At 52.4% G+C, this 24,174-nt stretch overlaps 2 protein-coding genes across 2 annotated transcripts; one reads left to right on the top strand and one right to left on the bottom strand.

The window, feature by feature from the left end:
* Positions 1 to 1,611: 1,611 nt before the first annotated feature.
* On the bottom strand, positions 1,612 to 9,333 carry OVOL2 (ovo like zinc finger 2). The gene is made up of 5 exons (XM_058835282.1): positions 9,308 to 9,333; positions 8,914 to 9,147; positions 8,024 to 8,214; positions 5,629 to 5,818; positions 1,612 to 3,088 (listed from the first exon to the last, which is right to left on the bottom strand). The coding sequence occupies exons 2-5, from the start codon at positions 9,011 to 9,013 to the stop codon at positions 2,778 to 2,780; spliced, it is 792 nt and encodes a 263-aa protein (XP_058691265.1). The 5' UTR covers positions 9,014 to 9,147; positions 9,308 to 9,333; the 3' UTR covers positions 1,612 to 2,777.
* A 10,804-nt stretch (positions 9,334 to 20,137) lies between these two features.
* LOC131577352 (uncharacterized) lies at positions 20,138 to 24,171 on the top strand. Its single transcript, XM_058835134.1, has 2 exons — positions 20,138 to 20,725; positions 24,022 to 24,171. Exons 1-2 carry the CDS (start codon positions 20,138 to 20,140, stop codon positions 24,169 to 24,171), a joined length of 738 nt encoding a protein of 245 aa, XP_058691117.1.
* Positions 24,172 to 24,174: the final 3 nt, after the last annotated feature.

The raw sequence follows: 24,174 nt of genomic DNA, 5'->3' as shown, positions 1-24,174 counted from the left end.
GGAATGTTGACTGCTGCTAGTGGCTCCTCCTGCAGGTTTTTTAACACCCAGCCCACAGAAAAGCACTGTGAGGGGCTGTGTGCCTTGGCTGGCACTGCCTTGAGCTCTCCTGACTCTGCTGTGGGTCTGAGTCAACAAGGAGCCCACCCTGTGGAACAACCCCCAGTGTCATAAGTTTCTGTATCAAAGCAGGCCTGTGGCTGTGAGGCTGGGCCTTCTGAGGGGTGAAGAGCTGCTGGTTAGCTTTGGGGTGGCTGTGTTTTTATGGGTTTCTCTTTGGTTTGGTTTGGTTTTTTTCAAACAAGTTTGTGAATAAATGTTTTGAAACAGAACTTTTACTTTTGAAGCACATAAAATCAAGTCTGTAAAGCAGAGAATAAGCCTTGATCATGTCAGGCAGCATTGCTCTGGAAAGCTTTTTTTCCTCATTCTCTTTGTATTCTAAGAGTTGTATGTATGAGTTTTCACAATAACACTGCAGATTACAAATAAAATTATGACCAACCCCTAAGCTTCAAGAAAATCAGCCAGAACCCTGTGCCTGAGGAAGGCTGCCAGCAAAGCCAGTTTGTAAACCCAAATCCTAGCTGAGTCTGTACCTCAGAGAGCCAGGGGGAGGCAGAGAGCCTTCAAAAGACAGCAGCGGTGGGAGTCACTAGTGTCTGGCACTTCTGAAAGCCTGGCTGCTGCCTTAGGCATCCCTGTCTGAGCTGTGGAGCATTTCTGGAGCAGCACAAGCTGGTCTGTCCTGTAACAGCACTGGGCAGGTGGCTGTCACCAGTGTCACACAAACCCCAACACACTTTGTGACCAGTTTCAATTAAGTTGCCAGACTGTTAAAGTGATGGGCCCAGGGCACTGCTACGGGCACTGTCTGTCCTCTGCAGAAAAACCTGCTGGGCAGCCAGGGCAGTTACTTCAGCTCTGACACTCAGCTTCCCTGAGCTTTGCTCTCCATCCAGGATGGGCTTTTCCCTGTGCCCTGCTAGCACTCCCTTTCTCTTTTGTTGTGAATCCTTTCTGTGCCCACCTTGCTGTGCCTGTGTGCTGTCACCAGGGATGTGCTGTGGCACTGGAGGGAGAGCAAAAGCAACACGTGGTGCAGGAAGGATAAAAAACCAACCCGTGCACGCAGGTACACACACAAAACATATCTCTGGCTGGAGAGGAAAGGTTTCAGCCACAGCTCTGCTGTGCCAGGGGAAGGGCTGAGGTTTCAGCAGAGCTGAGCACACAAATCCCATGCAGTCAGGTGAACATTAATCCCATGGCAGAGTGAGCAACCTTCCCTTTACACTGCTTGGTTATAAGACCTGGGAGTCTTATGTGCACAAGCTTTAGCTCTTTGTGCAGAGTCAAGATCTTCTAATTTACCTCAGATGCTTTTTTTATCCCGGCAACTTCCCATTTATTAAAGTATTCTACAAACTTTCCTGCTATGTAGGATAAGTTTGTTCTTAACACAGTGGCATCACTTTATTATCCTTGTTTTCAAGGTCTTTAGCACCACCAGTTGTGTTGAATAAAGTATTAATATCCTTAGGAATGCTTTAAGACCCCTAGAATCTTTTCCCCACAAAAACCCAAGCAGGTGCCTGTACAAAACTGAAGCAAGTTGGAAAAGATTTTTTTACAATTCTTGAAAAGTTGCTCAAAATGTCTCATTTTAGTAGCAATGACTGGCTAAGCCTGACTTTGTATTTTAGGTGGGAGGAACCTTCTACACTGACAGTGGTCACAGAGGAGCAGCCAGATTGGTGCCTGCAGTTTTGCACTGATCTCCTGAAGCAAACACAGGCTCAGTCCCCCTTTCCACTGCATTGTTGTATTAATAAACAGGCACTTGAATATAAAAGAGAAAAAAAATCCCCAAACACACACACACACACACCATAAAATATTCACAAAATTGCATTTCACCATGACAGAAAATACTTATTTTAAAGTCATTACAGTGCTTTCTTTGGGTTTCTGGATTGCTACTGGTGTATGTTAAAAGGATGTGGTAATAATCTTCAAAGTGAGCATGGCAAGTCCAGGAACATCAGAGCTAAGATTTCACTTGTATATCAACATGATAAAAGTAAGTTCATGGTTTCAAGTACTTAAGACACAACCAAAGGTCTGCCCTAGAATAACATCATTTGCTAGCAGAGAAACTGGGAAGAAAACATTCTGCATCCCTTGGGAAGAGTTCCAGCTCACCTTGGATCACACTTCCATAAATTGTTAGCAGACTGCACAGGGGGCAGAGCTAAGGGTGTTTGCACGTTTTAACTCATTTGCTGATACAGTGCACTCCTGTTCTTCAGGCACTTTAATTAATGCTGCATAGAACCATGTACCAGTAGTGCTCTTAGCCAACACTTCTCACCCAAACCTTTCATAAGTAATTCACATGGGATGTAACACTTATTAAGTTTACAAAATACACTGGGGAAAGGTGAACTCATTTGTCAGGGGTGTTCAGACTTGTGGTAGAGCTGAAACAGAAAACATGTTGCCCAAGTATCAGCTCAGTAAATACTCCATCCGAGAGGTGACAGCCTTTGCAAGCATTCCATTTTTATTGGCCAGATAAAAAAAAAAAGTCTGATGTTTCCATCACAAATGGGAATATTTCTGTCAAGCTGAGGTTTTACCAACATCAAGAGAGTCCCGTTAGCAAAACTATCCCTTTAATTTCAGGTGTTTCTTTCAAAATGGTTCTTAGAAAAATAATATATATAGTCCTACATGTAAACTTCATTCCTGCCGAGCGCCATGAGCCCCCCGTGTCACTCATCCTTGCCATCCTCTTTGGAGTTCCTCTGCAGGACGGGGCTCAGTTTGGTTTGCAGAACAGCTGCGAGTTTTTTGGAGGTTTTCTTCAGGAAGGCGCTGCTGGGGTGGACGCCGCTGACGTGCAGGTACAGGTCCTCCTGCGTGGGGCCCGTGTAGCCGCAGTCCTCACACACGTACAGCTTGTCCCTCCTCTGCTTGTAGGCGTACTGCTGCTGCACGCCGTGGATCTTCTTCAGGTGCGACTCCAGCGAGCAGCGCTGCGTGAAGGCCTTGTTGCAAACCTCACACTTGTAAGGACGAATGCCTGCAGCGGGAGAAGACAGGGGTTACCTGTTATGTCACCTGTAGCCCGAGTCTTGTTTCCTACAGAGGCTCTGGCACATCAGCTGCTGAGAATGCACCCAGCAACCCAAGGAGCTGCCTCTCTAAACAAAACATGCTCCTTTCAGGCTAAGGTTTCCAGGAATGGATTGATCTATTTAAGCATAGAAAACCTAGAAATGTTTTCAGAAGGCGCAGGCAGGTGCTGAGGATAACAAATGCCCATCAGTGGTTTGGTCCTGGGGCAGCCATTATCAACTGCAAAACTTATTTCAGACCCTTGACTATTAGAAATCCTGTGATTAGGTAAAACTATCAGTTTCAGCTTTTATAATGGCTTTTCTAATGAATGAAAACTTCTGTCTTGGTAAGATTTTATTTTCTCTCTTTTGGTTTAATGAGGCTTCAGTGAACAGCAGTGAATGTACAGCAATCCCAAGTGCTTTCATACAATACAGATTTGATGACTGGGATTACAAATTTCTAGAAGAGAAGTGCAGGAAGATGAAAGAAATAACTCTGTGTGTTTCCAGAGGAGGGAGAAGAAACTGACTTGTGATTTGAAAGCCCAGACAACCAACATGACAGAAATCAATTTTACCACCAATCAACACTGATTTAACAACAACTCCCCCAGTGCTTAAAGAGCTGAGGATTTAGCAACACTTGAAAGAGCATAAACCAGCATGAATTCTACTTACTAGACTAGATCAATAAGTTTCCAAGCAAAGACCACCCTTAAAAACTGATATAAGGAGTCACACCTAACCCCCTCTTTTCCCCAGTGAAGATCAGATCTATGGTGAGTCAGGCAGAAATGGGTAAACCAGACTCATCCGTTCAGATACTTGTGACTTTGTGATTGCATTAAGTTACCAGACAGGAGCTGATCTTTCTACCAGAAATCCAACCTAATTAAATGTTCCAATAGGAGTTATTGTTCAGTTGAAAGAGGTTATCCCAGTGCACCAGATTAAACTATCGAGACAAAAGTTTCCTAATGCCTGCTGCTGTGAAATTGCTTCATTTCCATTAAACTGCAGTTGGAGAGAAAGCCCAAACCTTCATTAGAATTCACACATAAAAAGCAGTTTCATGCTCATTTGAAGGCAATTTAAACCTCCCCCATCCTTGGTGCCTGCTCCAGAGCTCCACAGGCAGGAACACAAGCACAGAAAGGGTAGTGCCAGGATGGCACAGCCCATCAGAGCTGTGGGAACCTCTTAATCACTTAGGAATCATTTTAAATCATTTAGGAATAATTTTAAATTATTTTGACCAGAGACCCTCTTGGATTTATTTTCTGACTCAGATGAGGGGACAGCTTGAAAAATCACTTATTTTGAAGGCACTGATTCCACACTCCAGCCATACCCCAGTGGCAGCTCTCCTCCCCACATGAAAGCTTTGCAAACAAACCCAAACAGCCCAAAACATTGCCTCCAGCCAATGCCTTCCCATCCAAACAGCTGTCATTGTTTTGAGGGGCTCTACCACTAAGAAACAGCTCCTGCCTACCAACATCCTTGTGGCACTTCTAGCAGTTCACCTGGTTAATGGGGCCCTGCAGAGCAAGCTCAAATAATCTCCAGCTCCCATTAGGTGACCACACATCTGGAAAGATGGGATCTGGAAAGATGTGGTGGATGCACCTTTGGGGTGCCCAACAGTGCAAAGTCAAAGCCTTCTGAGCACAGCCAGCCTGGGCCACCAGAAAGCATTGCCTTTGGTGAGGATGGGGTTGATGTTTATTTAAGCCATTGCTTCCATCAAGGAAAAAAAAAAAGGCAATGAAACTGGCAGCATTCTCCCTGCTCCAGGCTGGGTTAAGGACTTCTGGGAAAAGTGAGCTGGATTTGAGGCAACAGAAACACAACCACTGCTATTTGGGATGGACTTAGGAACTGACCCCACTGCAGAGTGGCCACAGACAGCACATCCTCCAGCCTGGGGGAGGCACAGCATGAACCGCACTCTGGTTCCTCCACAGACATTTCCAAATCAAGCCAGAATCCCATCCTGCAATCAGCTGCAAAGGCTCTCAACAGCAAAAATCCCCAGGAAACTGCTGCTCGTGGCCTCTAGAGGGCCATGCGTTTTCACCGAGCTCCTGCCTCCCCTGATCCCTGCGCAGGGATAACTGTGCCTGTGGCTCGCAGTCCCGAGATGCTTATCCCAGGCAGGTTATCCTGGGGAGTTACCCCAGCCTCGCTGCCCCAGGCATGGCAGCACGGGGCTGTGTCTGCACCAGGTGTGCATGGCAGGTCCTGGACCCTCACTGCTTCACACGGATTGCAATAGCTCTCCTCAAATTCCATAATTCCCAGGACTTTTCTCTGTCCACGCTCAAGTCTTCTCCTTTTCTCCACTGTGTCCCCACTATTTTCTGCAAATGTCGTTACCTGGGACTTCGTGTTACGATCTTGCCAGGTTACCCCCACCCTCTCCCTGCCCTTGCTCCATCCCACCCGCTCTCCCCGGAGCCTCCCGCGGCTCCCCAGGGAACAGGGAACGCATTCTCACCAGTATGGGTCCGGACATGCCTTTTCAGATCAAAGGTGTCGTTGAAGCCCTTTCCACAGAAGGTGCACAAGTGTCTCTTCACCTGGCTGTGGCACTTGATGTGACGGTTGAGCATCCTCTGCAGGCGAAAGCCTTTGCCACACAGCTCGCAGCTATGCAGGGTGGCATCACTGCAGGTCCCAGTGGTGAACTGAGGAGTGGGAGAGGACTGTGTGAGCATTGGGATGAGCAACAGGGGACCAACAGAAGAAATAAAGCAAAACAAGTAGGGCTTATTGTGGCATTAGGGAAAAAAAAAAGGCGGGGGGGGGTATATATTAAAAATAAAAAGTGAAAGCATTCAAGATTTTCCTGCTGGGTGAAACCTTCACGCTTTCCTGGCAATCAAGCAGGGGACTTAATGTGCACCGTTTGGGACTGAGGCATCTCTGGCCAGCTTGGATTCAGGGGTTAAAACAAATTCTGTGTAGCAGTTTCCTTCCAGAGGTAGCAACCCTTATCCAGCTACATCCATGAACACTAGGGCTTAGGCTGCAAGTCCGTCTCTGTAGGACCACCCTTGTGTTTGCCCCTGCACTCAGCTGATATCCTGGATGGAGAAGGGAAGTCCTCTCTGGTGCAAGAGAGTTGTTTTAAGTGCTGCCTTCGTTAGTCACGCCGCCAACTGCTCCAGGTCCCTCAAAAAACAGCCAGCAGTGATAAAAAAGGTGGTTTTGGAGAGATAAACCCAAGGCACGTTGTGCTGACTCAGCAGAGACTGAAACAATGGCTCTAATCTTCCCCCGTTGGTGTCCCCGGCTCGTTAATTAACAGCAAAGCGACATTAGGGGGTAATCTCATTCCCACTCCTAGCACCGAAAGCATTGCGCCAACACCATGGCATAACTTGACTAAAGAGGACACTGATGGTTCAGCTCCTGGGAAGATCATTCCTCAGAGGGAAGGCTTAATGTCTGGAAAATGTAAATACTGCGCTGCTGGTTTAATTATTCTTGGTGGAATAAACACGGACATGCCCCCTGTTAGACGCCCGGGATGAGGGAAAACCAGCAGAGCAGACAGGACCATGTGCACACATCCATCGGCTGAAAAAAAACCACCTCTGCTGGAACGAAGTTTTACTGTGACAGTCAGGAATAACCCAGGTTAAATTATACAAAGTAGGTTAAAGTCAAACAGCAGCAGGGCGGGCTTTTAGAAAGACAGGCATACGTCCGTTCTTTTTCCTGAAGAGCCAGTTATTTTTACCGCTCCTCCTCCTCTGCTTACTACTGAAGCAACGCTACTCGAAATTGTAAAGAAAGATTAAATAAAACGGCAGCTGTGAAACCACGAGGTGTGAAACTGGAGGGGGAGCCATCTGGGAAGAATCTGTTGGGCAACAGGGCTATGACTCCACCTCAATCATCTGCATATAGCCGAGGTGAAATCTAATCATGAGACTTAAGAACACGGTGACTGAAAAGCTGTCAGCCCGGCACAGACAATGGTAATTTTTACAGCTCCATCCAGCAAAGCAGCAGCCAGGGTTTAACGAGGTGTTAACTACCAGTGGTAAACACATCTCCTTCTGCCTAGCATTGGGGTGGCCTGGCTCCACCTCTGCTGAGGGGATCCTGGATGCTCAGAGAGAGACTCTGCGCTGTTTGCAAGCTCGGTGTTGAGTTCTCAGGTACCACGACGACCTGAGGCACCGTGATCAATTTGCCTTCTCAGCCTTGGGAGGGAAATCACTGCGCTGCTCTGCAGGTTGTGCCCAGGAAACGCCCAGACAGCCAGAGCTCCTGACCATGCGGCAGGGACGCTCTTCAGCAAAGTCAGCGGACAGATGACTGCTTCATTTCACCCAGGGTCTGCCTCAAGGTGGCAATGGTCTTTCACAGCTATGGAGGGGAACCTTTAGGTGCTTCTTGATAGCCCAAGGTGGGAGGGGGAAAGCGTGAAGAGACACCCCAGCCTTCTCGGTGAAGGCTTGAGTACAACCTAGAAGGCAGCTTTTAAGGAGGCCCCACGCTAAGGAACAAGATCCACCCACGCACCATGGGGCATGACTTCTAGCTGCCAGGGCTGGTCCTTCCTGGCTGGGTTCAGAGCTCCTGCGGGACCCGAGCCAAGCAGGTCAGGGGCAGCACGTCCCAGGCAAGGATAAGAGAAGGCAAAGGGCACTGGAAGATTATGGCACATCGCTTACGAAGCTTTCCCTGCTGCTGCCATCCTACGGCCGGCTGCTGTCGCAGGCCTCCACCTCGGTGCACAGGACAGGTGCTGTCACCACTAACAAAGAGAGCCCGAGGGACTGTTGTCACCTGGTGTCCCCGGTCAGCGGCCAGGCCATGACCTTGAACTGGGGTCACCCCACTGCCAGAGAAGAGATGGTTGGGATGCGAGCGGTTACCTTGATTTTTGACCTGACCATGGGGCGCTTGATGGCCAGGTCCAGCAGCATCCCCCCGCCCGTGCCCAGCTCGCCGGGGGTGGGTTGGGGCGTCGGGGGGTCGCTGGGCTCGGCGTCCCGGGTCCCGCTGCTGCCGCTGCTCTCCAGGCTGCAGCTGTCTTCATAGCCCAGCAGCACGCAGCCGATCCCGCCTGCAACGGGGTGGGGATGCGATAAAGCGGGGGGACCCCGGAGCCGCGGGCAGGGCGGGGAGGCGGCGGGCGGGAGCCGGCGGGCGGGAGCCGGCGGGCCCCGGTGTTTAACCTGCGGGCGGGCCGCTGGCGGCGGGGGAGGATCCCCGGCTCCCGCTGCAATCGGAAACTCAAACACGAACGGTCCCAAAGTTCAAACAAGCCACTCCGCCGCCTTCCCGTTATACCCCGGGCAAGGGCAGAAGGAGCGGGAGGAGGAGGAGAGGGGGAGGCCAGGAGTACATCACCCTCCCCCCGCACCCCCGCCCTGGGTCTTTCCTTCTCCTCCCCCAGCCACCTTTCTCATGCAAACGAGGTTTCCCACCTTCCTGGACACACGCGCACACATACATTACCCCCCCGCCCCCCCTCAGCTCCGCACCCCGCCATCCCCGGGGGCTCCCCGGGATGGGAGACGCTGCCCGGCATGGGGGCAGCGCGGCCCGGCGGGGCCGGCACCTCTGCCGCTGCCCGGGGACTTTTCCTCCGAGTGTTGTCCGTGTCCCCTCCGCCGCGTTTCGCACAGCTCTCTCGAAGTCGCCGCCCGCCCCCTCGGGGCTACCCCGGCCCGGCAAAGCTCCCTCCCCAAGTCGCCCCCTCCGCCGACCGCGGGGACCCCGCTCCCCCCGTCCCGCGGGGCGGCGGCCGCCGGCGCCGTACCTGGGATGTAGGTGTCGGCTCTCTCCTCGTCGGGCAGCCCATCCCAGCTGCGCACCGCCGGCTGCGGGCTCCGGCGCTTCACCAGGAAGGCTCTGGGCATGGCGAGGGCAGGGGGCACGGCTGGGCACGGAGCGGAGCGGCCGCTTCAGCCCCGCCGGCCGGCCGCAGCCCGACGGGGCGCGGGCGCTGCGCTGCCGTCCGGGGGAGCGGGACCGCACGCACCGGGCAGAGCCGCTGAGGCGCGGGGAGGGGAAGGGGAGGGGAGGAGAGGGGAGAAGGTGGGGGGGGGGGGGAGGGAAGGAAAGTTTCATAAGGTGGAATAGAAAAATGCACCAGGAAACTTGGGAAGGAGCATGCGTGCTGCAAACATAACGGTGTCAACAAGTCTGCTTACCTGTCCGACCGGTTGGAGCAGCTGAGCTTTGTTCCAGCCCTTCCTAAGGCATGAATGTTTGCGAAAGAATTTAACGTCTGAAAATTAAGAAAAAAAACCCCAAAAAACAACAAAAAAAAACCCCCACCCAAAACCAATCCAAAAACCCAAAGGAGGAGGGAGCCCTGCCGCTGCCGCCTGCCCGCGCCCCGCCGGTGGAGCCCCCGCCGGGTCGGACCCGCTGCCCCTCTCTCCGCCGCCGCACCGGGATACCCTGCCGGGAACGGGGGCCGGGAGTGCTCCCCGCTCGCCACTGCGGGTCCCGCCGCCCACGGGGGGCTGAGCAGAGACAGTCTCGACAGCCCGTCGAGGGGAAGACTTGCCGAGGTGCCGGGAAAGAGGCCGAGCTGTCCTCGGGGCAGCAGCAGGAAGAGAAAGTTGTTATTATTTTTTCTTAATGACTCGCTTTTCTTCTGTTCAGAAAAAAAGAGAAAAAAATATTTTTATTCTTTTTCAGTCATTGATTTAGAATTAAAAACGTGTCACAGATTTTTTGCTCCCCCGCTACTTTTTTTTTTTTTTTTTTTTTTAATTATATTTGTCCCTTGTTGTCTTTCCCCTCTTCCCAAAGTGGAAATGAAACAAAGACAAGAGGTTAGGGTATTGGGGAAGGAAGCAAAAGAAACAGAAGAAAACCCACAAGAAGTCTGCGAGCAGAGCAGAGCCTGCGCCTAACGTGGCCTTGGGTGTTTTAACAACATTCAGGGATTCCCGCCTCCTCTTCAATCTGCTTTCTTATTAAAAGCAGTGGAAACGCACTTGGTGCCTCCCTCCCCAAGCTCATCCCTGCAGCAGAGACGGCACTGGGCTGGAGCAGTTGCGGGAATGAGCACCAGGAACTGTTTTCCCACATGAAGGAATAGGCCTTTCAAATGGAGTCACTCCTTTCTGAGGTGCCGCTTTCCTCCCACAGGACAGGGGGAATTGATGGGAGTTTCACTGTCGGTTTCATTAAGACCAAGACTTAACTTCAGGGGCTGGATCTGCAGCCTCTGAAAGGAACACACCTTCAAATATGGCCAAATGAAAGAGCTCTGCTGGATGCATGTCCCCTTTATCCTCCTGGGCGTGAGATCTCAAGAGGGTCTGAGCCTGGGGGTGTGGGACAGCCTGGAGCCCCAGGGGTAAAGCTCCAGCCCCACATCAGGTGATGCACTGTCAGAGAGCTCCTCCAGCAATCTGTATTTCCGTCAGGGTATCCCAGCACCTACTTGCTCCCCATACTCCTGTGGGGAGCTTACAGTTTCCACAGGTACCAGGTGAGAAGCCACCTCAGCATGGCTTCGGGCAATACCTCAGCAAGACCGCACATAAAAACCTTCCCTTTCTCTCTTTCTCTTTCAGGCTATGTAATTTCTCTGTTATGTCTGAGATTTTGCTCCAGGACAAAATACAGCTATGTGGGGCTTAATTGATTTTTTTTTTTTTTCAGTGCTTTCAACTTGAGGTTTCTTTTATTTTAACGACTCCTTGTCTTTTAAGCGAAAGAGGTAGCAAATGACATTAATCGTAGCGCTCCCAAGCCAAAAGCTTGCTGAGACGACTTCACTGTCATCTGGGCTTTCTCAAATCCTGCTTTGAGGTCCTAATTTAATGAAGTCCTGGAGCACACACTTCACTTCCATCGGGTGCTCCAAGTCAGACGTGCAGTTACAAGCATGGCTGAATCAGGAATAATAACAATAACAATAATAATAATAATAATAATAATAATAATATCATCAGTTCCGGAGCCTTGACATGAGTGGTCAGGGCTGAGGTGTGCCCAGCACCACTGGAGACACAGAGTGGAAAGTCCTGGAGCCTCTGGCAGGGCAGGAGGAGCTGGATAGGCAGGCAGCAGCCCCATGAAGGAGAGCATTCCAGTGGTAGTGGGCTGCCTACCTGCTGAGCTGCAAGGTGGAAATGCAGACTGTTGACTGTCAGTGTTGTTTGGCTGGAGCCCATAGGAAAACCATACTGCCTTTCCTGCAAATACCATTCCTTGGTGTTTTCTAACCTGGAGGAGCCTGTGGAGCATGCTCATGGCATGACCCCACCAACACCACTGCAGGCAGGCACATGCAGCACCATGAAGTGGGATCTTTGGGGATCTTCGTCTTCAGCAAGGCAGCCCACAGACACTGGATGGCCATATCCTTCTCCATACTCCCACTGGAGCAATGTTTCATGCACAGCTTCAGCACTGTAATTAAACTCGATAAATAATGATGCTAACGAAGTAATGGCACAAACATTTCTGCAGGATCTTGTTTAATTTTCAGCATTGCTTGGGTGTGGGAGAAAATCTAGTATGTTAAATTAATATTTTGGGTGTAAATCAAATCAAATGTACAAAATTCCCCGTAGGGTCAAAGCATAGTGGGACCCCACCCTTACGGATTTGACTACTAAAATGTGTTTCATTTCACTCAGATAATTTGGGAGCAAGGAGAAGAGATGGGATCAAAGAAAGAACCAGCCATGCATTGCTGTCTCAATCACACTCCGTCCCTTCCCAAATGAACCCTGTGTGGGTTTGGATTGCCATGGAAGAGGGGCAGGTGGACTCATCCCACTCATTCTAGAGGACCCCATGCCAGCATCACCCCCTTGTTGTGGCAGCCAGGAGGGAGTGGGGACAGTGTGCTTAGGGGAAAGGACCAGGTTTAGGGAGCAAGGGAAGGAGCTGGGCTTGAGGAGAGCAGGGGGAGAGATACTCAGGAAAGGAGGTGTAAGGAAGGCACTGCTCAGGGAACAATAACTCAGTTTGATCTGTGCACAGGGAATATTTCAGCTGTGATCCCAGGCTGCCCTGTCTGTTTTTTTTGCCTGGGCTACTTTTCACCACAATCAGCAGGATGGCCAGGGCAGGGATGAGGGTTTGATTGCACAGCCTGTCAGAACTGAATGATATTGAAAGGCACAGTTCCTCAGCAGTGCCAGGGCAATGCCTCTAGCAAAGGCACCTTCCTGCTCAACTCCCAGTGGCATCTTCTCCCCAGCCATCACTCCTCTGGCATGGGAATGGAGGGGGTCCAGCAGGTCTACCTGCAAGGCCTGGGGGTGCTCTGCCCACAAGGCTGAGAGCAGTCACCCAGGACCCCTTTTCTGGCCACTTCTCATGATTTTGAGCCCAACCAGGCCAGACAGAGATGAGAACCTGGCTGGTACAGTAGCTTGGCCATGCAACCTTTCGTTTCCAACTCCCAGCAGAACTTAGGTGGGGGGATTTATACAAGTTTACTGACCACACAGGAGAGGCCACAGCTTCATACCCTTGAGAAGATGAACCTTCACCTTCAGGGTCTATAGTGTTCTTGACACACCATGGCTAGGACACCTGGGTTGCTGCAGGTCACCCAAAAACCTAGCTGACACCCCCTTGGCTGTGGGCCTCCACGCTTCTCTCAAGAGGCATTTCGGGAGAGGTGGGGAGGAGTCTGAGTGTCAAAACACTGCTTACTCTGCAAGACACACCCTGGTGTGACATCCCTTCCCTGAAACTCTCAATGTGCCCTATCCGAGGTGGGATGGTGAGCACAAAGCCCAGGAGCGGGCACTGCCAGGCCACCAGAAGCCCTGGGGTCACATGCCAGCCACCTCACAGAGGGAGGTCCACAGAAGGAAGATGCTCTGATTGCAACCTCAGGCAAGATTAGAGCAAGGGGGAGTATCTCCTGTGCAGCCTTTTCCAACCTCCTTGGATTACCCAGTGCAGGTCAAACATGCTATAGGATCTTTCAGGATTGTGGGGACTGCATCTTAAAATCCCACAGAAAATCACAATGTTCCCCTGATCTGGAAGAAACCCTCTCCTTGGGCACATGCTGCTCCCAGCCCCGGCTTTCCTTCCCCCTGGCTGTCTCTGTGCTGCAGCTCAGCATGTCTGCGAGCAGCCGAGGTGCTCCCGGAGATGCTCCGGTCCTGCCCGCGCTCCACCGCACGCCCGCGGCAGCGGGGGTGACTCAGCCGGGTTTCGGCGGCAGCCGCCTGCACGCACACACCGTGCCTTGCCCGGGGGGCTGCTCTTGTCTCTGCGGGCAGCTTCCCCCCCAAAGCACGGCGTTTGCGGGAATGCTGGCCCGCGGTGCTGCGGAGGTCAGGGAGATGTGAGCGCTGCTGGGGGGGCACGGGCTGGCAGAGCAAAGAGCTGCCCTGGTCACCCTCTGCTGCCAGCTCTGGGGCCAAGCCTGGCCACTGGAAAGCCCTGCTTCCAAGCCAGGTTTTGGCAGCTCTCCTGCTTAGATGAGGAAACACTTCACCGCAGCGGCAGGAGCCAGAGTGGCTCCGTGCCAGCATTATCTTGGAAGGAGGGAGCAGTGGCTCTGCAGGCTGCCCCAGTTTGGAGGGCGATCTGCTTCCCTTGACTGAGCAGGGAGGGATGGAGAAGGTGCCAGCTGAGGGGAGATGGCTCCCCAGGCTGCGGCAGAACCTGCCCTGCCTGTGCTTCCCTGCCGCGTTTCAAAGCAACCCACCGAGCTGACTCACCGGGCTCCTGTCTCCCTGCCTCCCACGGCCCCTGCCACTCCCGGCGTCTCCCTGTCTTTCTCGACCTATAGCTCCACTTCCTTCCCACTCTCCCCAGCCGGCTCAGCAGTGTCTCTCTGGCCGCCCATTCACTGGCTCTGCTTCCTCAGGGCGCTTGTCATCACCACAGGTTCCCATCGAGCCTACAGGTCCCACTCCCTGTGGAAATGGCCCCCTGTGAGGTCTGTGGCAGGTGTTGACCCCAGCAGCATCCCCTGAGCATTCTCCCCAGTGGTATCCATGACCCTGTGCTTGGGGGAAGAGGCTGCTGGAGGATCTTCTGTGCCCCACATCCCCTACACATAGTCCAGCACCACTCCGGGAGGACAGTGACCCTCTTGGAGAGATGTCCACTCTCACAAGGTGGTCAGCAGAGCCCTGAGCTCTCAGACTGATGTGGAAAGGTGATGAGCATCTGTCTCTGGAGATCTCTGAAGCCCCTTGCCAGCTTTGACTGCACTGTCAAGCTTGGGGGGTTTTTGTTGCTTGGTTTCCTGTAATCCTACTGCCCAGTGTTTCCTCACTGGGAATTTCAGTGTGTTCCTATCAGCCTGATTCAGCAGCAAAGGTTCCAAAGGTAGTGAAATCCCAGGAGTATCCTGCAGGTCAGTAGCTAAATAGTAGACAGAAAGCTACTCCCTCTGAATGTTTCTGCTGTGCTTCAAAATACATCACCTTTATTAGACACCAGCAAATCCACATGGGCTCTAACTTCCAAAAACTTCCATGCAAGTCAGAGCCCCTCCAGCCTCTTCCAGTAACCACTCACTGCTGGTGGTTCCCCTCACTGCCCTGCGTTCCTCTGGTGTTTTCACAAGAGACATCTCAAATCCAACAGCTGTGTGAACAGTGAAGAGATGGGGCAGCAGCCCCTCAACACTTCTTGCCCACTAGTTTCGGTTTTGAATTCTCTGGCAGGTGACAGGAAGCTTCAGCCAGATGGGCTTGGCCACATGAGCAGCTTCCAAACCCAGTCTCTGGAGGGGGCTGCTGGAAGGCAGTGGAAAGGATGCCACAGGTGGTGTGCTGACACCCCACTCCCTGGTTTTATCCTTGTGAAAGGCATTTTCTCTCCTTGCATTATGCTCAACTCGTCATCACCACATCTCGCTGTTCCCAGTTTTCTGCCCAGCCGGAGTCTGCTTCCCATGCAGCTGGGAGGTATTGCCCTGGAAAAGACAAGTTCTCCCTGACACTGGGACACACAGCACATCGGGATGCACTGTTTCTGGGAGGCACTGCACTGCACTGCTCATGGTCGGGATGAGAGCTCAAGAAAGGAATGCGAGGCCCATTAGCTGACTGGGATGACAAGTATTTGTCAGGGGTTTGGGGAAACAAGGGGAAAGCTCTTCATGAAAAGCTGGTGGAAAAAAAGCTGGATGAGCCACAACTCGGGGCTGACTCAGTCTCTTTCCAGGTTCCTAAAAATAATGAGCATGCCTTTGAAACCCGTGCTTCCCACAGCTGGCAAGGCATGATAAGCTGTGCTTCCCCCCTCCCACAAGCCCTGCCATCTCAGCCATCCCCCTCCGAGCTCAGACCTCGGTGGTAGAAAATCCGCTGTCCTCTCCTCATGGCACCTCTGGGGCCCCCCAAGGCTTCCTCATTCCTGCTGGATGACGGCTGCTATAAATCCCATTGTATGCATATGGAGTTCAAGCATTTCTTTACCATTTCAAAAATCTCCAGGAGGGGCTAGGTGCTGTCCCTGCCATCCCTCTCCTTTTGCAGAATTATTAGAGTGAGAAAGGAGTGATAAGGGCAGAGGGGGTCAGGTGGAGGAAGGAATAACTGTTCCCAGCTGGGTGCTCCGGGACAGTCCCATTGCTACCACCACTGGCCAAACACTCTGGCAGTGCAGCTTCCTGGGATGTTTGGCAGCAGGAGAAAGAGAAGATGGTTCTGCTTCACTCCTCTCAGCTCCTCCCCGACAAGGAAGACCACCAGGACAGCCTTGGCCACTGGCAGTGGTGATGCCAGCCCGAGCACAAAACGGCTCCAGGAGGGCCAGGGGACGGGACAGGATGTCCCAACTCCTGCTCAGACACTGCCGTGTTAGAGATGCACTTTTCCTGCTCCTCTTCCTGGTGCCGCACGTGTAGGGGGAGGGCTGCTTCCCAATGGGGATCCAGTGCTGCTGCTGGAGAGTCCCTGCCTGTCCCGCCTGTGCTACAGCAGAGCATGTGCTCCAACACGCCCAGGATGAGCGAAACACCGGGATACACACCCGCTGCCTGTGGAATTGCCTAGGGAGCTCAGTGCTGCTGCTTCCAGCAGGGCCCCTTTCCTTACAGCTCTGGTTTGACTGCTGAGGGGACTCAGTGCTGGCTGCAGCACCCATGGGTGCCTCTGGCCCCTCCACACACACACAGATGAGCTCTCCTCTCCCTGCTGCCTTCATGGCTGCAGCCCAAGGATCCCTCCTCCTCATGGGAGAGCCCTGGGAGGTTGTGGGCTGGGGGGTGCAGCTCACCCTGCTTTGGGGCCCAGGACCCCCCACACCTTCCTGTCTTGAGGCAGCCCTGCGAGCTGCAGGGTGACTGCACAATTACCCTGCCAACACTTTGGGGTTCCATGCACAATGGTTTTGAACTCCCAGTGCCTTTCACAATGAATTCCAGGAGAGAAAAAACCCAACCCTAAGCCAGTAAGCACCCCAGCCCCCAGTTCTCAGCAGCGCTGCCGCAGTTCCTGCCTCCCGATGGCCACGGGCAAGGGTCTGTACAATTGCCACCAATATAATTATTGCATGCTGGGATTACATCCTCTCCCTGCCACAGAGCAGGTAGACTTTGGCCTCTGCCTGCATTTCATCCCCCTCTCAAGGGAAGCGCTTGCAGGAGGGAGCCAGGCTGCACTCCCTGGGTCAGGTACCCTCTGCAGCACCCCAAAACGAGAGCCAGGGACCAACCATGCCATGGGGAAAGTGGGGATAGATATGGTGGGGAGATGGCATCCAGACCCTCCTCACTCCCTGATGCTGGTGATGTCAGGGAAGGATCGATCGTGGTGTGTCTGAGGTCACGGGGGGCCCTTTTCGCCCTCTGGCCAGGGCAATAGGAGGTGTTGGCGCCTGGTGGCAGCTCCACACCTTAGTTGATTTAGCTGGAGGTGACCTGCCGACGTCCCCAGGGCTGCTGTAATCACACAAGCCCGGCTATAAAATCAGCAAGGCTCCAGCAGCGGCTGCCCAGAGCTCTTACCCTCACTGCTGGAAGGAGGAAGTGCACAGGGAATTTAAAACCCAAAGAAACTGTTTCACAGGCTGCCCTTCAAATGGAAGGAAAGTTTCAGTGCCCCTTGCTTGTAAAGAATTCTGGTCATCTTCCCCCTTCCCAAGTTTATCTTTACTCCATCATTCAAATCTCAGGACAATCAGATTTGCTTCCCTCCAGCTCCCTGGGAAGAACTATCAGAGGGCCCTGGGGCTTGTCTGAATGGGAGGAGCAACAAAATTCATCCAAATTGCTGCTGAGAACAAGTTCACGGAGCTTCTTTCTGTGCAAGTGATGGGGGGGATGAGTTCCAAGGGCTTTCACTTAATTCATGCCCATCAAAAAATGAAACTCACCCAGGCCAAGCACACCTCCACCTGGCTGGAAAGGAGGCTGACCTGGTCAAAATAAAGCATTATTAATACATACATTTCATTAATTAAAACTTTTTGGCGTGTCTGTGCACAGAGAAGCCCTCAGTCATCCCTCTGAATTACATAGGAGGGACACACAAAGTTACACATTACAATTTTTTCCTCTGCATAACGCCCTTTTGAATACCAGCAACATGATCCTGCTAGCAAATCCTACAGAAACATTTCCTGCAAGGCCAGGGTGGCTGCACCTGGATCATCAATGCCTACACCACCACAGCCAGGTCTGTCCCTGTTGCAGAGGGATAGGAGTAATTCCATTCTCAAAGGGAAAAAGGTATCACAGTGAGCTAAAAGTACCTACAACATAGCAATTAGTTATTTTTGCTGCTATAATTAGCACTGCCATAAGGAGAAAATCAATGCTAACAGCAGCAGGCACAGCCTGCTCCCCTCCTCAGCTCTGCCTCTACACCGAGACCTTGGCAAAGCCATGCAGGCACTCACACCCACATTCAGCTTCACACGGCAAATGGAAGCCTGGGTTGGGCTGAATTCAGGTTTTGGGTTTTTGTCTTTGCCACTGAGGTGGCTGAGCCCCTGTGTCCCAGTGGAGAGCTCTGGGTGTGTGCAAAGTCCCCCGTGTCAGCACACACACACGTATGTGCTGGGAGGGAGGGAGGGAGGGAGGGAGGAAGGGAGAGAGAGCTGCCTCTGCAAAGAGGGAAGGACAGCTAGCAGCTCACCAGAACCCTGAGGGGAAACCAATAAAGCTTTAGGATGATTTAGGATGATTTTTAAAATTATTATTTGTTAGCTTGCAGTTTGATAAGGGAGGTTGGTTCCTCACATTACACAGGACAAACGGAGCAGGAGGGGGCTGTGGTTCAGGATGTGAACCTGGAAATGGGATATGTTCAAACTTTTCACCCTCTCCTTCCATATCTTGCAGGGGTTTCCTGAGGCTTCAGTGCTTTTTCTTTTGCCACTAAGGCAAGCCACAACTGAGCAGCTTGTTTTCTGGATTCTCTGGTGGCAAATACAGGATTGAGCTGACACTGCCACCCCCTTCTCTTCACAGGATGCTACCCAGAGTAACCACCATGACACAAAACCCAGCCAGAACTCCTCCTCATCCATCAGAACTGTTGGAACAGGGAAAGAAACACAGAAGTCTTACTGAGACAGGGCCTGCAATGCACCCTTATCAAAGAGGGTGCCAAATGCCTGTAAAAGAGCGTGGAGGGTGGAAGAGGCACAGGGGTTGCACAAGCTGAATTTTCTTTGAAATCCAGGATAAAAATACCCTCTAAGGATGGACTGCAGATGTTATCCAAGAGCATTATCCAGGTCTGAGCTGTTTGCCCAGGGGAAAAAATAGCCTTAAACTCTCCAGTCTCCTTCAGGCGTGACCCAATCCTTCCCCCTCCCCGACCCCCCCCCCCCCCCCCCCCCCCCCCCCCCCCCCCCCCCCCCCCCCCCCCCCCCCCCCCCCCCCCCCCCCCCCCCCCCCCCCCCCCCCCCCCCCCCCCCCCCCCCCCCCCCCCCCCCCCCCCCCCCCCCCCCCCCCCCCCCCCCCCCCCCCCCCCCCCCCCCCCCCCCCCCCCCCCCCCCCCCCCCCCCCCCCCCCCCCCCCCCCCTCCCCCCCCCCCCCCCCCTCCCACCTGCGCTTGCCCCACCTCCATGGGCGGCTGCGCCGCTATTCCAGGCCAGAAAAGGAGGAACTAGGCACAGGAAAGAGGGCACCAAAGCTGTGGCATAGCACAGGTTTCACCAGCAGAGAAGCCCCCCGATCCATCTCTCCCTCAGCTTAAACCCATCCTCTACCTCTCTGTTTGGGAGTCTCATGGACACAGCCACCAGGCTTGTGTTCCTTGGGCTGAAATCTTCTCTCGTGTCCTTCTGCCCACCACCAGCTGGAAAGGTTTTCCCCAGCAGCATCCCTTCTGGGCACTCCTACCCTCCCACCTCCATCACACCACTTCCCTGCCCCTGCTCACAGAGAGGAAAATGGGCTTTTCCACATCGTGGCTGCTGCAAGGTTTTAAACCAGACCAGCTGCTAATCTGGGCTTGGAAAAGGTCCCCTCTCACCCCAGAGCATGGAAAGGGGACAAAGCAGAAGAGCAGGGTCACGGCAGGGGAGCTGAGCCCTTCGGTGAGGCCCAGCCCTTGGGAGAAAGGGAGGAGCACAGGAACACCTGAACCAGCATGGCAGGAACTGAGACTGTGAAAGCACAGCCTGAATGCTCCCTGCTTGGGGATTTTAGCCCCTCCAGTGTTTAATGACAAGGTCGGGTAGAGGCACTCGGGGGGAAGCTGCACCTTTCCCCGATGCCAAGGGTGTAGTGTTGGCTCCCATTCACCAGGCTTCTGGCTCGACCCCATTCTTGGCACTCCAGTGGCCTTGGACACGTTACAGGCACTTATGCACAAACCCTAATAACAGTAAACACACCAAGGTGAGCACAGCCATTAGGCTCAATTGAAATATTATCATTCCCACTAATTTCACCTTTCATTTTAATCACGTTCATTCAGCAGAGAGATGAAAAAGATTATAATGAGGAAGGATCAGCCTGACGTGTTTGGTTTCCCTCTTCCACTGCACAAGGGATGGGGATGGAATAATTCTGTCTTCAGAGCACGAAAAACTGGCAAACACGAGGCCTTAAGGCCACACACTGAACAATGAGAAGAAACCAAACAATTGAAGAGCAGCTTTCTCCAGCTGCTTCTCCCATGCAATTCGGGACTTCTGGGCGAGGAGAGCGCAGAACTGGTGGTCTTCACTCGACAAAACCAGAAATGTTTCTCACACGCAGGAGAAACCTCCTTTTGTTTGTGTTCGCCGGCAGGAAGCTCCGGCGAACAGCCCCGGGAGACCCCGGCACAGCTGGGCACCCAATCCCCGGTGGCGCTGATGGAACAAAGGCGCGTTTTCAGCATCCCATGTCAGAGTTTGTGGCCAGGAGGGTGCGAGCGCCCGCGGCTGCTCCAGGGAGCGGCTTCCCGGCCCCGCCTCCCGGCGCTGCGCCCCGCCCCGCATCGGCGCTCGGCTGCTCGGGCCTGGCTCGCTGCGCTCGGCGCTCGGCCGGAGGCGGGGTGCGCCGCCTCACGCTCTCCCTCACCCCCGCCGGCCCGGCGCTTCCCCCGCCGCGGCCCCGCGCCGCCCCGCCGGCCATGTCGCGGGGCTCCCGCCTGGCGCTGGCCGTCTCCGCGCTGCTCTCCGCCGCCATCGTGGCGGCCGTGCACGTCCAGCAGCGCCGGGAGCTGGAGGTGAGTGCGCGCTGCGGGCCGCGGGGGGGAGGCGGCGAGCTGGGCCCTGCCCCGGCCCTCACTGCGGCCACGCCCACCGGCCGGGCAGGCCCCGCCCCCTCACCTGGCGGCCTGACTGGCCCCGCCCCCACCTGCCGGCTCAGCGCGGAGCCCCGCCCACCGCCGAGCCCCGCCCCGAGTGCGCTGCGGACCCGCGCCTGAGCCCACATGTCCGTCTGTCCGTCCCTGCCCGCACCTAAGCCGGTGCGCCAGCACCGGGGCTGCGGGTGCTCCGTGTGCCCAGCCCGGCTCCCAGAGGCCAGCGCTGCCCCTGCCCAGCGCTGCCCCACTGGTCCTGCCTCGGTTGCACTACTCCCGATGTTGCTCTCTCCACAAGCTACCCCTTCCCCGCGTTTTCCTGCCTTGGCACCTCTGCTTTCCGTGCTCTTTTAGCTGCACCAGCTCCCTAATGCTGTCTATGCGTTTCCCTTCAGGGGCAAATAGCAGTGAGGATCTCCAGGTGAGGCTCGATGGAGGTGCTTCCCTCCCTTGCCGGCAGCCAGCTTGCGGGGAGCATGTGATCCTGCAGCCTCTAGGCCAAGGCCACCTCCCTGGCAGTGTTCCCAGGGCTCTCCCCTGTCTGGCTGTGCTGTCCCACTGGTGTGCCCTGTTTTTCTTCAGCCCCACAAATGCACCCCGCTGAAAGACAGCGCTGTGCTGGGCTGTACTCTACTGTGCTATGCCCCTGCTCCCTTCTTGTTCTGCCAGGGCAGGCATAGTGCAAGCTGGCAGAAACACCCCAGTTCTCTGTGCTGCATGTACAAAAATCAAGGAATTCGTGGCAGGCAGCCTGTGCGCCAGAGAGCCCACAGCCAAAAGGTGTCAGGTCTGACCATGGTGAGTCCTACCACAGAGCAATCCTGCCTGGGACTATAAAAGCTGTGTGGTTGTGTAAAGGTGTGCTGTGTGTGGGTAGTGTGCTGGTTTGCATCCTGCTGATGAGGCAAGGGTTATATGAGGGCACACATCTGATCCTTCTCCACTTACATACAAAAAAATCTAGGAAATGCACACAGAAAAAGCCTGTGTTAAATGACACTGAAGCAGTCAGAAATTACAGAACAACAGAGTTCAAATTCCCAATCCATAGCCCAGCTCAGCTAGCTGTTGCTTGGGCTTTATGATACATTCTGTAATTAGAAGATTATATTTTTTTCCCCCTCAAGAGATTGTCAGTGCTTGAGAGTGATGGAATTTGGAGGATGAGATGGGTCTGGGTAAGGTTAAGATAAGAGGCAGGTTTCTGTGAGCAGGAGTTGGAGAACACTGAATGGCACTGGCAGTTGCAAGGAGAGGAAAGCTGGGATCCTGGAGTGGCAACCAGCAATGGCTCTGCACTTGCCAGAGCTGATGGATGTACTGTGTAGATCACCTAACACATTCTAGGTAGATCATACCATGTTTTTGTAGCTGGCTGCTCTCTAATTCAGTGTGCCTACCTTGAGCACTGAGGATCTGGCAGGAATATCTGCTAAATGCTCCTGAACTAAACCTCAGCTGCAGTTAATGGCAGTTGAACTTTGAACGTGTGCTGCAGAATAAACATCACCCTTGGGTGTTACAGTGAGACACCTAAACTTTGTGGATCTTTTTGACCAAAAGCCTTGGCTAATACCTATTCAGAAGGGCCAAGGCTCAAAGCTTATGTTTTATAAATTAAATCCGAGATTTTCTTTCCATAATTCTTTGTGGTCAAGTTAAGCAGTAGTGGCTTCATGTTCAACAGATCCAGTTATTTAGATAACATAATGGAAATAAGTAACATGCATATTTTACAGTCCTGGTGTAGAGAGTATTTCAAGTTTATGCAGATTAATAAACTTTTGACTTTTATAAATTGATGTGCCAGGCCCAGAGTGATTTGAGCTTGCACATGCTTTTCATTCCTGCAGAAGACTAGTAGGGCTAACTTCCAAGAAGAGAGGAAGATGAGAAGATTCACTTTTTCATAGGTTTTTGTCACTTGTGACACTCAAATTATAAAGGTGTCTTGTGCAAAGTGTGCATTTTCAAAGTAAATACATCCACCATCTGAAAGATTGCAGTGTTCTGTGAAGGAAAAAGGATTAGATTCTTGGTGCAATTGATCCTTGTATCTCCCCACATCTTTATTGTTATTAACTAATAGCAACATAATAGTAAGTTTATGAGCTTTGTGTTCAGTTTCAAATTACCGATTTGTAGCCTGAGTTCAGTTGATGGGAGCTGGTGGGATTTATTGGAACGGGTTTTATTGGATTAATTTCTGTAGAGAGTTTTGATTATTGGCTGACATATGTGTCTGTGCATTTTCTTAACAAGATAAAATTATTTCTTAAAACCTTTCTGTTTCGATCGTGACAGGAGAATTGATTACATTTGAAGTGTGCAGTTGTTGGCATGCTAGGTGAGGAATAACCCTGTGATAACTGGGTTATTGAATAATAGTCGCAAACATCCTCTCAAGTGACTTCAGGGTCAGCTTTCAAATAAATTATTTGCAGGTGCATTTTGGCATCATTCAAGAGGGTCAAATAAATTATTCATCTTTCACCTAATTGTCAAAGTACCAATATGAGTAAAAATGTCTAGATAAAACAGAGAAGCATATGGAGGAAGCAAAGAGCAGCTGGGATTTTCTTTGTGCTTTTTACACCCATTGAGGGGTTGCAAAAGCTGCTGGTGTTGTGTTGCACATTATGTATTGATTTATATATATATGTTATATATTTACATGATTTTTAACGAACCTTTTAGGCAAAGGGGATGTTTTTGAAGCAAGTGCCTTGCTTTTTCAAGAGTTTGGCATAAGCAGGCTGTGGGTATTTTTTTAAGATTGAGACATGAGCATAAAGAAGCAAATGAAGACACATGCCAGTTTTAAAACAGTTTCCAATTTGTCACACAATTGCCTTCAAGCAGAGAAGTTTTGAGGAGCTTATTCTGATTTGGTAAAGATTTAGGTCAGAGATAACTGGATTTTTTAGATCACATCTGTGCTGCATGGCATGGGAATTACAGGCTCCCTGCATTTATTTGCTCAATAGCTTTGTCACTTAGTAAACCAAACCATCTGAAGTGAGTGCAAATAAAACACTTTTTGGTGTAGTGATACTGGATATTGGCTCCTCAAGATTCCAGCTACGTTAAGTTGCTGTGGCAAAGACCCTGCAACAGCAGCAGAGGGAACAGCCTTGTAGGAGCGGTGGAGCCTGGGCGGGGTTGATCCCTATCAGCATCCCCCGGGCTGTGATAAACCCTGTCCCTTGTGTTTTCAGAGGCTGCGGAGTGGCGTTGTCAGAGATCTTGAGCGTCAGAATCAGAAAAAGGAGAACATTCGCCTGTTAGAAGAGCAGATTGCTCTGACAAAGCAGCTCATGGAAGAGAGAGACAAGGCGCTAATGGAAAAACGTTCGCAGCAGTCCTAGGCA

Source organism: Poecile atricapillus, chromosome 3, assembly GCF_030490865.1.
Source record: "Poecile atricapillus isolate bPoeAtr1 chromosome 3, bPoeAtr1.hap1, whole genome shotgun sequence".
Classification (NCBI taxonomy): domain Eukaryota; kingdom Metazoa; phylum Chordata; class Aves; order Passeriformes; family Paridae; genus Poecile; species Poecile atricapillus.
This window is presented reverse-complemented; position numbering and strand designations above follow the sequence as displayed.

Excerpts from the sequence above, each read along its gene's own strand:
- OVOL2 (XM_058835282.1), bottom strand. The coding sequence starts at position 9,013 with ATGCCCAGAGCCTTCCTGGTGAAGCGCCGGAGCCCGCAGCCGGCGGTG. Across the intron at positions 8,215-8,913 it reads AGCCGACACCTACATCCCAG|GCGGGATCGGCTGCGTGCTG; the intron begins GTACGGCGCCGG and ends ACCCCGTTGCAG. Across the intron at positions 3,089-5,628 it reads GCATGTCCGGACCCATACTG|GCATTCGTCCTTACAAGTGT; the intron begins GTGAGAATGCGT and ends CTCCCGCTGCAG.
- LOC131577352 (XM_058835134.1), top strand. The coding sequence starts at position 20,138 with ATGAGAAGAAACCAAACAATTGAAGAGCAGCTTTCTCCAGCTGCTTCT. Across the intron at positions 20,726-24,021 it reads AGCAGCGCCGGGAGCTGGAG|AGGCTGCGGAGTGGCGTTGT; the intron begins GTGAGTGCGCGC and ends TTGTGTTTTCAG.